The following is a 16,733-nucleotide window of genomic DNA, read 5'->3' on the forward strand; positions in this document are numbered from 1 at the left end:
TATGTTTACCTCACAATAGCCTTGTGAGGTCAGTTAGTAGCATTAATGACAGAATTTGATCCTAGAAGGACTTGAAATATAGGTATATATCTATATCACACTGCCTCTAGAGATTCCTACTCTGTGACAAGAACCTAGAAATAGTGATCCCATTAGCCAGCTATTTTTGATGAGAACTGGAATAGGAATAAGGAGCTGTGATTTCATTAGTAAAAGGTACTCTCAGATAAGGAAACTCCTATCAAGATAGGTAAGTACTTTCCCTGGAAATTACTGTCTTAGAGAGCTGACTAAAGCACTGAGAAGTTATGTGACTTGCCCAGGGTTACATCATCAGTCAGAAGGAAGCCTCAAATCCATGTTTTCTTGCCTTTGAGGGTGACTTGTTATCCACTAGGTCACTGGTATCAGATCTAATCCCAGAATGCCTCCCCCTTTATCTGAGTTTAGCTGACAGAACCAGCTAAGATGTTAAAGTCATTCAACAGAGAATGAAATTTTAAAACCAGTTACTTTCTGCTTATGAATAGAAGATTTACAAAATCCTAAAGGGGGGGGGTGGAGAAAAATACCTCAAAACTTCTGTGGTTTGAACACACTTTATTTAACCAGGCAAATAATATTTTAGGTATTCAATTAAATATTACTATGCTAGCTACACTTGTTTCTTACTGAAGATATAGTCAACATTCACCGTAATAACAGTTTCATCATGCTAAAAACTATACACACACCTGCACTTTGAAAAATGCTTTTCTAGGACATTTTATCTACAGTACCAATGATCGTGAAGGACATATTATTACATCAGCAAACTGTACAAACTACACATAAAAATAAAGGGAGCCACCAACATACAATTTACATTAAAGAGATTCTTTGGGGGAGGGGATACATAATCTTTACATTTGGCAGAGTTAATAAGATTTCATTAAAAAAGTAATAAAATTATATACATTTTAATAATGTCCCAAAGAGAAGGTATTAAATAGCACAAATAACATTACAAAACTAAACATCCATATTGCCTACCAGGTTATGTCTATGGGATGTGAGTGAAATTGTATACATTAATTACTCTGAACATTTACCATAAAGCAATTGTATTTTCAATTCTGTACAGAGAGCTTGAAGATTCCATGGAAGTTTTTTTTTTATTATTATTATCTATAGACACTGATGCACATTTCTACTACTCTTACAGAGAAAAAAAATAATAATTCGACACTTAAATCTTCTTAAACAGTCAAAATATCTATAGTTGAAGCAGCTTTGGAGATTTTTTTGGAACAATATGAAATTTGTATTAATTCAGTCTTAAACAAATTTTATAACCTAATTACTAATATTCCATGTTCCATGAGTACCTACTATTTTGTAGGTCCAACTGAGACCACCCTATTAATGTGTCATAATTTATGACAATTTAAATAATAAAGCATATGCTTACAACCTGTTCAATGATCAGATTCATTTGGAAATGTCTACAATCTTTGAACAGTTGTAACATGGCAGTGCTTAGGTAGGAGGGCCATTGAACCTTCTTTCTCCATTGACCATCACTCATACTAATAAGCTTAGTGTCCTAGACATTAGATGAGGTCCATGATGAGGTCATTATTTCTGTTTGAGAAAAATGGAAGGAAAGAGGGGAAAAAAGAAACAAAGGAAAAACTTAAGAACTTTCAATAAATGTGACTAGAGGAGAAAATTTCATTTTAGCCTTTTCTCCCTAAGTACTATTCTGGGTAGAACCTTAAACATTAAGCTATTCCCCCCAAAAAGTGCTTCTAACATAAATCTGGAAGCTTAAGGATTTTTTTCCAACATTGTATAGCTACTGAATAGCTATTTCTAAAACCAGTGTATCTAATGCACTACCTTATTAGCTCAGAACTTTAGAAATTATTAGATAAACTATAAATAGTACCATGGATAAAGACTGAATTTTTAAAATGCAGTAAAGTGTTAAAAAACAACAGTTCTTATCAAGAATGAAGAATTTTACTTATTTTTCCACACAATTGTTTGGTAGAAGCATTTCCTTTTTTTTCCATTTCCCCTCAAAAGGCATCCTTTGTCACCATAAAAATGACCTACTTCTAAAATTGCCACTCAGAGCAGCATGGACCAATTACACAGAATAATATTTCAGGGAATTGTGCAACATCATCCTTTTTGAGGAAAATGTTTGTTGTCTTGGACAAACAAAAGGTGAACTCAAAAATCAGGCTGTTCAGTTGAGAAGTAGGAAGCCACCTTCCTGTCCTTTTCTCTTATACCTCTTTACAATTCCTTTGGACAGCTCCCATCACAGATCTTTATGATACTGAAGATGCATTTATACTTTGGTGCAAGCATGTATGCCATAGGGAATAAATTTTCTAAGAGTCAAGTAAGCAATCTAAACATTCAATTTTTGGAACCTTTTAAAAATAATCAGTGTTTCACTTAAAGCACATAAATATTTTTTCTTTATGTACTATTCATTTACTCATGCAACTTTCAATGTATCTTTTACCAACTTAAAAAAACTACTATGTGATATGTTTTTAAGTTTCTTTGCTCTGTGTACTTAATGACTTTTAAGTATAAGTGAAAGTTGTAAACCTGGCATTTGTTTTCATATATAAAACCATAAAATAATTAGCAAATTATTATCAGACTGCAGGGGACTAAGATCATGAGATTGTGTCTGTCCCTGATCTGAACTGAAAGGTATTCTGTTTATAGGTCTGTAGGTAGCAACAATGGTTTCAGACGGGAAGGTAAATAAAGACATAAATTAGACTCTGGGTTAAGTTAAAAATTTATATGCACCACGAGCACTGTGCCATGCCTAGTGCTAGTCAGAATTTTACAAGGAAAATGCCTGCTTAAGTTAATTTACAATGCATTTTTCAGATTGGGGTAAAAGCTTTTCTCAGGTATTCCACCAAATTCTCTGCTCAAAGTATGCTCTGGGAAGACACATAAGAACCAACATACTGGGAGCATACAGAAATAAAAATCAGCTGCCCCAACATGGGGAAAAGAATTATGACCCAGGTAACTGATTCCTCCTGTTTCTACTTTTTCGGCTATTGATGAGAGCCTTTAATTTGCCATAGTCCCCTCTCATCTTTTGTGATTCATCTCCCTGTGGAGAAGCACTCTGCTGCCTGGTGTCTTTGCAATACTGATTAATCATTTGCATTTCTGAGTGGCTGAATGCCCCCACAAAGTCCTTTGGGTGGAATTGCAATGCCCGGACAGAGCTGGCCCAGGTCCAGGGAGACCACTTGTCAGTCACAAAAGCTACCATCTCTGAATCCAAGACCTTGAAGTTTATTTTAGCTATTGTTTGCTTGAAGCTATTTTCTGTAGCGATGCAGTGGTAGAGTCCTTGGTCAGAATCTTGGACAGAACGAATTAGAAGTCCTTGTTCAGTGGAAATGATTCTTTCATTAAGTTTGACCTAGAAATCAACACATTAAAAAAAAGTTCTCAAAGACTGACATATAGTGCATTCAGCAGATAGGTTTTATTTGCTAATTTTTCATTCCTTGGTTGAATAATGCTAATCTGGTGAAATTTCATATACCAAAGGAAAAAAAATATGGTTGTTACCTTTCTCTAGTTCATTAGCCTAATGCACAAGGGTATGAGTCATTCAAGAGGACAATTAATATATTATAGGTCAGCTATTTTGAAACTGCTCTTTGTAATATGAGAAGGGCCACTAAATTAAGGATGGGTGAAATAGGACAACTCCAACACCACTACTGCAGAAATTATTAAAACACATATTGATAAATCAGTATTTTTAAGGTAGAAATCATAAACAACCTTGATTCTCTTTGGCACTAGAATCAGACATACCATACTTGAATTCCATTTAAGCTAACATTTATTATAAATGAAAGCAATTAACAATATAAAATATTCATTATAGTAAGGAGTTCCAAGATTTATTACCATTTTTTTAAGGACAAACTTGTCAATAAAGGGACATGTTGCTAGACTATGTTCTAGTTTCTCTTAGTGTGATAAAGTAGATGAATATTCAAAAGGCTGAGGAAAGCAACAATAATAATCTATATTTCACTCACAAATACGACAGCACTCTAGAGAATAAGAAAGATTTTCCCACATGGGAGAAATTTTTACTTTTTAAATCTGGTTATACCTAAAAATAAAATGGCTAAACATAAATTGAAAATTAATTTTCTGAAAATCATTAATGTATGTGGATGGGGGAAAATTCTAAACACGTGTTAAATTTAGCCTACATTTACTTATGATTAACAAATTTTATATAATAAGTATTATCCATTTATCATCTATCCATCTATATATCTAATCCCTGGGAGGGAATGTAGATGTGTGAGCATGTTCCTGTATACATACTTTGGATCATACTGTGATTTCAATGGTATAAAGAAGTCTCCAGAAATGTTTGACTGTCTATCCCCTATCCTTAAAGTTTTAAATATGCATCCCCAATGTGCATATCTTTAATTATTTATAACTTATATGGATGATTAATTATGTACATTATAAAAATGAAAAATATAAAAAAGAACAAGATAGATGGAATAATATTTGACCCTAAAAGTCAATATAAAGTTCTAGGAGTTTATTGAATATGACAATGGCATGATCAGTCATGTGCTTAGGATATAAACATGGAGGCTAGATTTGAAAGGGGAAAAGCCTTGAGGCAAGGAAACCAAGAAGGTGGCTATTGAACTGTTTCTGGAAAAGGGTGATGATAACCTGAATTGAACTAAGGTGATAGGGTAGCCATCTGAGTAAAGAGAAAGATTGGAGACATTATGGATGCAGAAACCACAATTTGGAAACTGATTGTATATGTAGAAATGAGAGTTGAGTCAAAGATTATAATGAGGTTTTGAACTAGAAGGCTGATGTCGCCCAGACCAGAAATTGGAAAGTGAGGTGGGATTAAGCAGCAGAATTGTTTAATGAGCTCTGAAATGCAGTCACGCCCCATCCATACTTGTTTACCCTGTGAGACTCACTCTGTCCCATTCAAAATGAAAAGAGGGAGCAGGAAAGCAAGACACTCACTGGTTACTACCCTGAGCATAGTGCCCATCCTCCTGCAAGTGCCTCCTGCAGCTGTTAGGTGTTATGGGGGACAGAGTCTGAGGGGTGCATATTTATCAGCTTCTGTATGTATCCAGGTACTACTGAGGTTGTAAATAATCTAAAGGCCTTCACATGGCTCAGAAGTAGGATAATGGGAGATTACATAGCAGGAGGCAGGGTATTAAAGGATAAATTTAGGTACTATTGGGTTTGGAGACCAGACCTACTATTGTTTAGCTGATGAAAGAGTATACTGACTCCCATCTTTCCATTCTCTGACTGGTTGATAAGACTTTATTTGAGGTCAGGCCTTTGGCCACTGGGACTCAAGGCACAACGCCCCACCCCCCCCCCCACCCCAGGAGGACCCAGATAATACTTTCAAGAGTGCTGACACAGAGAACTCCCTGTGAGGAACAGCTACCAATAAAAACCAGCAATTTATACTCTTAAGGGCTACCTGGGACACACTCACAGGTTAACCTACTTGCAAATAGTTAACATGGCCATTCTCTATTGGAGGCAGAGCTTGAAGCTTGGTTTTCTTGACTTCTAGGCTAACTCTCATACTTGAAATTATAAAGGGAATTTTAGTTTTACTTTGCATGGTGAGTTTTAATATTCAATTAAGGAATAAATGAATGAGTTCCCACAAGGCCATATTCCTCTGGGACTCCAGGAAATACATTATTGAGAAAACCTCATCACTTTGCAAGATCCCATAGGCTTGGTGCTGCTCTACCTCATTCCCCTCTGATTGGAGGGTGGAGTCATGAACTCTACAACCTCCATATGAGGAGGCAACTCAGCTCATGCATGTCATTTTTTGGGGGGAAGGGGTGGGGCAATGAAGGCTAAGTGACTTGCCCAGAGTCACACAGCTAATAAGTGTCAAATATCTGAGGCCAGATTTGAACTCAGGTCCTTCTGAATCCAGGGCCAGTGTTTTATCCACTGTTCCACCTAGCTGCCCCATATGCATGTCATTTCTAATCTGCTTATACCACTCTGGGCCTTCTCTGCCATGTCTCTGCCTCAGGTACCTTCTCACAATCCCACTCTTCTACACCTCAATTTTCAGCTTCCTTTCATGGGTTGTCTTTGCCTATTAGATTGTAAGATCACTGAAGGTGGAGAATATCTATTTCCATTTGTATCTCTAGTTTATAACACAGTACTCTGCACAGAGTAAGTGTTTTTTAAGTGTCTATTGAATGAATGAATGAATCCAATTAGTAAAATGTAATCTCCTTGAGGGCACAGACCCTCCTTATAATTTTTATTTTCCTTTTTTTTTTCTTTTTATACCTAGACCTTACCTAGTGTTCTGCACCTAGCAGGCTAGTAAGTGCTTATACATAAATGTTATTGAGTGAATAAAAAACATAGCTTTCAGACTGAGTATTGACTGTAGTCAGTAGTGTCTTAAAATCTCTCTAGAGGCATATTCATGATCTGTAAGAGGAAAAAAGCAAATTTTCTGAAGGAATGTGCAAAAAATTAGGCAATAAAAAGGGAAAGGAAAAGGTAAGACTCATAACAGCAAGGGTTAGAAGTAGATGGAAATAAGAGTAAGATGTTTGTTGAAGTTAAATTTTATCTGGGAAGGCAGTAAGCCACCCCCAATTTAAATGACCTTGGGATATAAGAAGAAGTAAAAGAAAGGAAGTTTTTAGAGTGTGCTCTTGGAATGAACCAAGAGACAGAACATTGATTGATATGATTTGCTAAGAGACCGACAGAGTTCTCAAAATATTTCAGATAAGGACTTTTTTTTTTTTGGTTAATGGGTGATAGGGAGAGAGAATGCGTAGCCTTCCTTCTACTTCACTCCCCCCCTACACACGTATCCCAAAGTGTTTTACAACTTTACATCTCTGGGGGTTTGCTCTGGGTCATAGTATAGTTAAGTTAAAATACATGGGTAAAGAAAAGATTGTAAAGAATTTGAAGTGGGTGAATAGGTGAAATTAATGTGAGGCTAGAGTTCAAGAAACATTTAAATCCTATTTTAGTCAGTCTGAAAAGCAGTTGGGAAGCAGCATAATAAAGGACTAATTCTTTCAGGTAAAATACAATTTAACATTGATTTACAAATCTATATGTATAGAACATCACAAATTCAAAATAAATTGTTCCTCCAAAGAGGATGTGAGGAACTATGGGAGTTTCCAAATAGGACTTAGTAGCTCTTGGTGAGGACAATTGAACATTTTCACTCTTACTGTATTGATATGAAATACAAATAGTATTCTCTCCAAAGCATAAAACAAATTATTTTTAACCATAATCATTTTATAAGTGAATCCCTATAGTTTTACATTTAAAGAAGTGGAGGCATACAGCTGTAGAATGTTGCATACATTATCCTATGATGTATGGATGTCTATTTGTTTTCTTTCCTTATCTATTTCCCTTTGTTATAGGGGATGGCTCTTGGTGGGGATTATTGGGATTTGATCACAGTTTTTTAAAGGGTGGAAAAGGAGGTGGCAAACAATTTTTTAAAAAAATCATTGTGGAGAGGAAACAATAGAGCCTCGCTAAATGAAATAAGCAGAAGTATTGAGGCACTACGTGCTCTGCAGTAGTCCTAAAGCATGGCAATCAAGATCAGTAGGACACAGATTAAATTTATTAAATCCCCTCCTTGGGATTTTAATTCAGATGTCTTCAGTAAATGATCCTGAACATTCATTATAAATCACAATATTTTGAGTGTCCATTCCTTGTTGTATACATAATTTGGTATTAAAGAAGAAAGAATTTATTTATTTTTTTTACTTTCTTAGTCTCTGACTTTGGGTAATCATGTTTATTTGGAGTAACCTTTCTCCCTTACTCAGAAATTCTTCAAACATTATGGTCAGAAAATTACTGAATTCGCAAAGAACTATGGAGCAGGGGCACATTAATGTGCCCAAATCTGGGATAGATTGGCCACAAACTGTATGGAACTTGCAACCACATATGCATGTAGGAGACCCTGGAAAGTTCTATACTGTGCCACAATTCATCAAGTCAAAGAGCAATTCTGTGCAATTAATGAAAGCAAATAAATGCAAAACATTTGGGAAGCAATAAGATAGCTTACGATAGGCAGCACTAGGTCAAGTTGCAAACTAACCACAAACTCCAAGATAATTCACAAAATAGATGAAACTAAATTAGAAAAGGTGCAAAAAGATTCTTGGATACCATGGCAAAATTTGTGCTAACATTTCCTACTTGTGATGTAGACAATCAAAAGAGAACAGGAAGAACAATTATCTCCTGTTACATCACTTAATTGGAGACACTTTCTACAATTGCACAGATTCCTTGTTAACTTAAAATATGGCAAAAAACCAAAACAAAACAAACAAAAAACCCAGATAAATCTAACAGCTAGAATCTTTCCCTAGGCTCTGTGAGACTTTCTTAGACATTGTTACAAGTAGTAATTAAGGATTAATTATATTTTTTTCCATTTTTTTTCAAAACAAGCTGATAGGAATGTTTTTGAGCTCATTATTTATATTATAATGCCCACAGCCTTTTAAAAAAAATTACCATTTTCCTCTTATATCACTGGTTTCTGAAAAAGCTCTTTCAGAGCTTCAGCATAAAATCAACGTTTTTGGTAAGAAATGAGATTTTGGGGGGCAACTAGATGGCATTGTGGATAAAGCACTGACCCTGCATTCAGGAGGACCTGAATTCAAATCTAGGCTCAGACATAACTTACTAGCTGTGTGACCTTGGGAAAGTCACTTAACCCTCATTGCCCCGAAAAAAAAAAGGAATTTTTTTTTTCTTTCTGAGAAAAAATAAAGGCAATGTTTCCATGAGCAGTCCCTCTAACCTGAAGCTGAAACTTGGGATCTATGGACAAGGTGGCAATGGAGACTGAGAATATGGCAGTAGCAAAATATTGTTGTTTTGTCACAATGTTGTAGTTTACAGCAAATTTCTTGATGATGAATTTAAACTTTAAAAAATGGTTAAGTCCCTTTTACCTTCCCTTACCACCATATCAAAATGCTCTGGTAGAAGAATTTAGTCTCTAGATTTGCACATAGACTGTTCTTTTCCATATGCAACTTCCCATCAATGCCTCACTCCAACAGTCAAAGCTCTTGTTCAGTAACTTCATGATGGAGGGGAGTAGACAGAGAGTTTACCTAATTAATCTATGAGCTTTTAGGGCATCTGATTTTAAAGAACTTGGCACCTGTCATCCTGAAGGTATAAAAGGATGTTCGTCTGCTGTACTTAGCTGGTTTGATTTGAAGCACGCTGACCCACTGGGTGATTTAAGGCCCTTTTGCTAGCATTGATTGATTGCTACTGAACTGCATCACTCACCTCTTTCCTTCTGTCTTTGTCTTTCTGTAACAGCCATTTGATAGATGCCTGCGGAGACTTGGGAGTGCACTCAAGGAAAGTGGTGTTATTTTTCACTCCATACTGAATAATCTCAGCTGCATTTCTATATGCTGCAAAGCAAAAGAATGAAAGTCCAAGTATTTAGAACCTCTTTTTCCCCCACTGTGTGCGACATTTAAAAAGGCAAGTTTACTTCTTTAAAATTAAGATCCATTATAGAACCCCTTCTTTCATTAAAAAAAAAAAAAAGCGTTCCAATTAATTTCACGCAGGCAAGGCCATTAACATTGATGTCTTTCTTTCCCCCTTTGGTTACAATGGAAAAATTACCCACAAATCCTGAGAATGTTATTTTGGGGGAAGACTCTAACAAGGTGCCCTATTCAGTACTCTGGCAACTATTTCCTTAATTAACTTCTCTTCCAAGTGTCATATTGGTTGCAATAGTCTTGAGATGCCATTTATTTTTAAACTGCAATTTTGGTGTGTGAACATTCAAAAGAATGCTCTAAATTCCTGTGATAACAAGACAATCTATTTAGTTTCTATCATATGACCAAATCACAAATAGATTAGTTTAAAAAATCAAGATATTATATTTTAAAAAGTTGTTTTAAAAATCCAGTAGTGAGAAAAAAATCTTATTCCAGCTAAAAGAGGAAGAAACTGAGTTGATCGATTGGCTATTATACTAGTCTAAATTTATTGCATAAGAAAAAACAAATCAACTTCTAGAGGTAGAAAGGAATGCACAGACAAGCTTTATTGAATAAAGGGTCAGATTCCACGAAGGGCAAAAAGCACAGGGAGGAAAATACCTGCCATCCTGCATTATCATAAATTAATTTAGCAATAATAATGTTATGATAATAATACACATATACTTTTCCTAATAAAGTACTTGGAATGACACTAAAAGACTCTTGCTTGAAAATTACTTATTTCCATTTTATGATACACTGTCATGAATAACTGCTGATTGTCAAAGGTAAGTTATCTTCTCTTCATGTAATATGAAGGTTTTTCAGTTAACATACCTTTTAGATTGAATCCTCTGCACTGAGTCATTGGATTCCCATGTCTCACATCTTGTCTGCGACTCCGCCTGAGGGTTTAGAAGTATTTAAAAGAGTGCTTAATAGTAACATTACCCACAGTTTTAAATTTTATTTCAAGTGACACCACTATCATTTGGTTATATAGCAACTGTGTGAGGTAAGGGAAAGAACAATGTGTTTCAAGTCAGATTATCTGACTGATTTGGCCACATATGAACTGTGTGAAGGGAGGAAATGACGTACCCTTTCTGAACTTCATTTTCCTTATCTGAGAAATGGAACTAGCAATACCTACTCTAACTAGCTTAGAAGTGTGGTCATGGTGATCGTATGAGATAATGAGCTTGGAAGAACTTGGTCAAGCTTCATGTAAATGTATGCTGTAATTATTGCTAATAATTTTTACGATGGCAATAATATTCTATGAATTGTAAACTGAATGGGACCTGAAGAGATCCTATATAAACTGCTTATTTACTAAAAGGACCATATCCAATCCATCCAGTTAAACTGAAAATGTATCTTATACCCACAATAACACTACTACTACTACTACTACTACTACTACTACTACTACTACTACTACTACTAAATAATAAAATAGTTAACATTTATATAGTACTCACTATGTGGCAGGCACTATAATTCAATTATATAAACATTTATTAAGAATGTATTGGGGCAGCTAGGTGGCGCAGTGGATAGAGCACCGGCCTTGGAGTCAGGAGTACCTGAGTTCAAATCCGGCCTCAGGCACTTAACACTTAATAGCTGTGTGACCCTGGGCAAGTCACTTAACCCCAATTGCCTCACTAAAAAAAAAAAAAAAAGAATGTATTATGTGCAATGAATTGTGGAAGGGGTAAAACTAAACACCTGAACCCTCTATAATTTCCTTCACTTTTAAAAACAATGCTTGGTATAGTTTTCCTTACGTATTGCCTAAAATGTTATATTTCAGGTTCAACAAATGTCTCTTTATTTTGCTCCCAGATTTGCTTAAAATAATTTATCTTTCTTAGCACTACCAGTTATAAATATGTAAACAGCAGGGCTACTGAACTGTTTTTGAACTGTTTTTTTTTTTTCCAAACTTCCTAAACTCAATGCCTACCACATCATAACTATAACAAAGTGGGGCAACTAGAGGAAGATAACCATTTGTGTTCATGATATGGTGTTACATTAGAATACAAGGGCAGCTAGATGGCACAGTGCATAAAGCACTGACCCTGGATTCAGGAGGACTTGAGTTCAAATTTGGCCTCAGAGACTTGACACTTACTAGCTGTGTGACCCTGAGCAAGTCACTTAATAAGCCCCATGGAGGGGGGGGAGAAAGAAAGAAAAGAAAAAAAAAGGTAGAATGCAAACTCCCCTTGTGGACAGGGAAAATTTCATTTTTTGTCTCTAGGGCCCAGCATAGTGCTTGACGTGTAATAGGCTCTTAATAAATGCTTGTTTATTGAAAGCTTATTTTATTATCAGTTTCCCAAACTGATTCTTTTACAGAAGATTGTCAAGTATCATGAATTCAAAAGACATATATACCAGCACTTCCCTTTTTTCTGAATCATTTTATAATTTAAAAAAATCTTCTCCCATTCTAAATCTTATCATGAAAAGGATAACTGAATATAACACTGTCATATGGTTACGTTATAAATTTGCATTAAAATTAATCACCTTCCTGAATAAAATTATATAAACTAGATATTGCAAATTGTATCTAAATACAAGGATAAATATTAAATAATAGGACAAACTGGGGATTAGCTTATAGATATTTTCCAAGTGATTTAATCTACATAGTACCCCTAACATTTTACTACATGCATGACATGAGTTTATCTTGCTCTGATTACCAGAGTGCTAAACTCAATAAATAACTCTGGTTTTCAATTAATTTACTCTCCTGGATCTGTGATTTCATTGTTTGAGCATTCTCTTTAATGATGCAAATTACAACCCATTCATGCCTGCCAATCTAATGCTACTTTTGGCCATGTCTCACCATAAGATTATCCCAGGGTCTAATAGGCTGGGGATCTTCCTTTTATTTTCTGACATTTCAAGTTTCTTTTAGATAAATTGGGCTGTCTGCCTTTCATCTCTTGTCCTTGCCATGTAGCCTACCCATCATTTTTGCTCAAAAATTTCTTTGCTAATATTTTTATTTTCTGTTCTTTGAATGAATAAACAGATAAATGAAAATGAAAAGTCATTTCTCATGTACTCACTATGTTCTCATCACTGTGCTGAAAAATTATTTGTTATATCATGCAGCCTTCTCAAATCCACCATGTGCCTCTTCATTGCTCTTAGTTTATAATTCATTTTAAATTCTTTGGAGATAATCATATTCCTTGTCTCATAGCACTGGTAGAATATTGATTAGAAAAATATGGAACTTTGTTTCTGGGAGAAGTTTGTGGTCATTAAACAGGATTTTATAATTCCCTGAAGGTAATCCAACCAACTCTCCTCTTGCTCTTAATTTCCAGCCCCATTCATTGCCTGATAGTTATGATCAGTGGGTTGTTAAACATGGTTATTTCTTTTCCCAGTTTTAAAAGATTCAAATAATTTTGATGTAGAGTTATGACACAGATCATTCAAGGCAGCATTTTACTCTACTGAATAAACATGCTGGTATAGTATTTTCTCTATATCTTTTAGTCAAAGTTCCCTATACAGGCAACTTCTTTCTCTATATTTCCTCTTGCACCTCCATCTTTCATGAAGACAGGGCCCTTCTTTATGCCAAGAGAAAGCTTTCTCCATGGACCCTAGATCTCCTTTCTTCCCATCTTCTCCAGGAGATTGCCACCTTCTATCTTCCAGTCTCTTTGATTTTCAATTCTTATTATCTGCTGGTTATTTCTCTGTTGCCTACAAAATATTCTAACTTGAGCTTACCTTTTACCTCTTTTCTTATACTAAGTTAAATTCCTTAAGCAAATCATTGACACTAGACACTGTTCTCACTTGCTTTTTTTATTTTTTTGCTGGGCAATTGGGGTTAAGTGACTTGCCCAGGGTCACACAGCTAGTAAGTGTTAAGTGTCTGAGGTCAGATTTGAACTCAGGTCCTCCTGAAACCAGGGCCGGTGCGCTATCCACTGCGCCACCTAGCTGCCCCTCTCACTTGCTTTTAAACACTATATTCTGACTTCTAAATTCACATTTGACTTTTTTCTCTATAGTTACCTAATATCCATTCATTGTTAAGTTCCAATCTTCATTTTCTTAATCTCTCCAGTTTTTGACACTGTTTTGAATATTTTCTTCTCTCTGATGCCTCATGTGCAATCAATTTTCATTTCTATGCAGATTATTCTCCCGTCTATCTAACTGTAATCTCTCTTTGAAAATCTAGTCCCACATCACCAGCAGCCTTTTGGACCTCTTCAACTGGTGCCATGTAGGTGTTTTAAATTCAACATGTCCAAAGGAGAACATGTTTTCTTTCCCCCGAATCCTAACCTTGTAAGAGCTTTCTGATTACTATTGAGGGAACCACCATCCTCCCAATCACATAGGCTCACAACTTCAACATTATTTTCCACTTCTCTCTCACACTCAGTAACCAGATACATTCTCTTGTCAAACCTTGTCATTTCAAACTTCACATCTTCACTCACACAGCCAACACCTTGGTATAGGCTCTCACTACCTTATGTTTTTCTCTTGAAATCTCTTTCTGATTGGTTTCTCTCCATATCACCATTCACTCAGCTGACAAAGCAGTTTTCTTGAAGCTCAGGTCTGACTTTGTAACCTCCCTATTCAATAAAATGTAGTGCTCCCTATAGCCTCTCTCTCTCTCTCTCTCTCTCTCTCTCTCTCTCTCTCTCTCTTGTATTTTCTGGTTTCCCTCAAGTCTCAAATAAAATCTCAGCTTTTGTAGGAGGCTTCACTCGTTCTGTTCTTCTGAAATTACCCACCCTTTATCTTGCATATATGTTATACTTACATAGCCATTTACATGTGGTCTTTCTTATTCAAAAGTAAACTCTTTCAGACCACAGACCAGGCTTCTGCCTTTTTTGTATAGCTTAATGCCTGACACATAGTAAATAATGAATTCTTATTGACTGATAAACAGTGTAAATGTAATCTACCATGGAGTATGACTTACACTATCCTGCCTCTTTACTACTAACATCCTCATAGGGGATATCTTGAATGTGTGTAATTTCATATAAATGGGAAAGCGGACATATGAGGCTGGTAGTTGTTGCTGTTCCCTGTAATTTATAACACACACGAATTCTTCTTTAAAATTTTCAGTTAGAGAATATGATTAGTATCACACTATATCTGTGTCACTATTATATATATATATATTTTTTTTAGGCAATGGGGGTTAAGTGACTTGCCCATGGTCACACAGCTAGTAAGTGTCAAGTGTCTGAGGTCAGATTTGAACTCAGGTACTCCTGAATCCAGGGCCGGTGCTCTAACCACTGCGCCATCTAGCTGCCCCGTCACTATTATATTTTAATGCTACATTTTTATATTTTCAAATCTAGAGCTAAGTTATAATGTGTTCTCTTGTATTGAAATGTCTTCAGGTCACATCACACAGTCTTTTCAGAGTGTCCAACCTGAGAATTTTACATACATAAGCACTGAAGGAAGCTACTGCTTGGTCAATCCAATTATTTCAAATATCTTGATAATCAGTGTGGCCTAATGAATCACAGTGATTGGCACTGGGTATTAACATAATTTATCAAGAAATTAGATTAGCCAACAGCAGTCTGGGTATTTTATATGTATAGAACTTTTCTAAGGGTAAAGAAGCAGAAAACAAAAACTTTTTGCCACTGAGTAAACATTAGGAGAAATATAATATTACATGTAGGATCTTGTATTTCCCCCACAATAACCCTGTGACGTAAGTACTTCAAGTATCATTATTGCTTTTAATAACAATCATAATTTTACAGATGGAGAAACTGAGGCTGATCAATGATCATTGTTTACTCACTTTTCAGCTGTGTCCAACTCTTTGTGGGCCATTAGGGGTTTTCTTGGCAAGAATCCTGAAGTGGTTTGCCATTTCATGCTCTAGATTATTTTACAGGTGAGGAAACTGAAGCAAACAAGGTTAAGTGACTTGTCGAGGGCCACACAGCTAAGTATCTAAGGCCAGATTTGAACTCATGATGATGAGTCTTCCTGACTCCAGGCCAGACACACTATCCACTGCACCACCTAGCTGCCCCTGGTGCAGTCACTAGGAGTATGATTACTCAGTTAGTAAACACTGGAGCCTAGATTATAACCTAAGCCTTCTGAATTCAAATGTAATGTTTTTTTTTTTCCTTCCCTACATTGTTGCTTCTAATGGAAAAGCAATAGGGCTGGCATTGATAGAAAGTCCTTGTGAGCAGGACCTATTTCACTTGTCTTTGCATTACCGGTGACTAGCACAATTCTAAATTGATAGTTAGCAATCAATTTACTTGTAAGTTAAGTAACTGATTTTTTATTGATGCCAATCCTTGGTATTAATTGTAAAGAAATAATATACTAGACAGAAGTATTCTTAGCTTTATTCACAAGTAGTCTAGCCTTTTGACAAAGAAGCTAATGATGAAATTCTATCTGGCAACTTTATCCCAACCCCTTCTCACTTGCCATCCTTCTCTTTATGTTTAAGACAGAAAAAAAAATCAAAATGAAAACTCATATTTTTCCCACCAGGACTCTGCATGGACCTTCTTTTATAGTTGCAGTGGACAGAATGCTGACCTTAGAACCCCAGAACATGAGTTCACATCTGACCCCATACATTGATTAGTTGTGGGATACTGGGCAAGCCACTTAACCTCTATTTGCCTGTTTTCTTACATGTAAAATTGAGATAATAACTTCTACCTCTCAGGAACAAATAAAATAAGATTTGTAAAGTGCTTAGCAGAGTGTCTGCACATAGTAAGCACAATAAAAATGTTAGTCATTATTATTATCATGATAATGATATTAATTATGATGTAATTTAATATGTATGATCAGCTCTTCCAAAGTAAATTATCTATGGTCATATTCCTAATTGAATCAGATAAAAGTTAATTCTCCATATGGGAAATTTAAAATATTGTAAATGGTTCCTTCTGATTTTTAACTTTTTAAGACATTATTTGCCTTTTGTAAATGCTTAAAGAAAACTCAAAAGTGCTAGGCAAATATGGAATCTGTGAA

At 35.6% G+C, this 16,733-nt stretch overlaps 1 protein-coding gene across 1 annotated transcript in view; it reads right to left on the reverse strand.

The window, feature by feature from the left end:
* Positions 1–593: 593 nt before the first annotated feature.
* Positions 594–16,733, reverse strand: part of SEMA3C (semaphorin 3C) — a 195,516-nt gene continuing 179,376 nt past the window's right edge. Inside the window, exons 16-18 of the mRNA XM_043968818.1 lie at positions 10,500–10,567; positions 9,442–9,572; positions 594–3,457 (exon numbers count right to left, since the gene is read on the reverse strand). Coding sequence (XP_043824753.1) covers positions 3,038–3,457; positions 9,442–9,572; positions 10,500–10,567 — 619 coding nt within the window. The 3' untranslated portion in view covers positions 594–3,037. The remainder of the gene's footprint in view (positions 3,458–9,441; positions 9,573–10,499; positions 10,568–16,733) is intronic.

This window comes from Dromiciops gliroides, chromosome 5 (genome assembly GCF_019393635.1).
Source record: "Dromiciops gliroides isolate mDroGli1 chromosome 5, mDroGli1.pri, whole genome shotgun sequence".
NCBI lineage: Eukaryota > Metazoa > Chordata > Mammalia > Microbiotheria > Microbiotheriidae > Dromiciops > Dromiciops gliroides.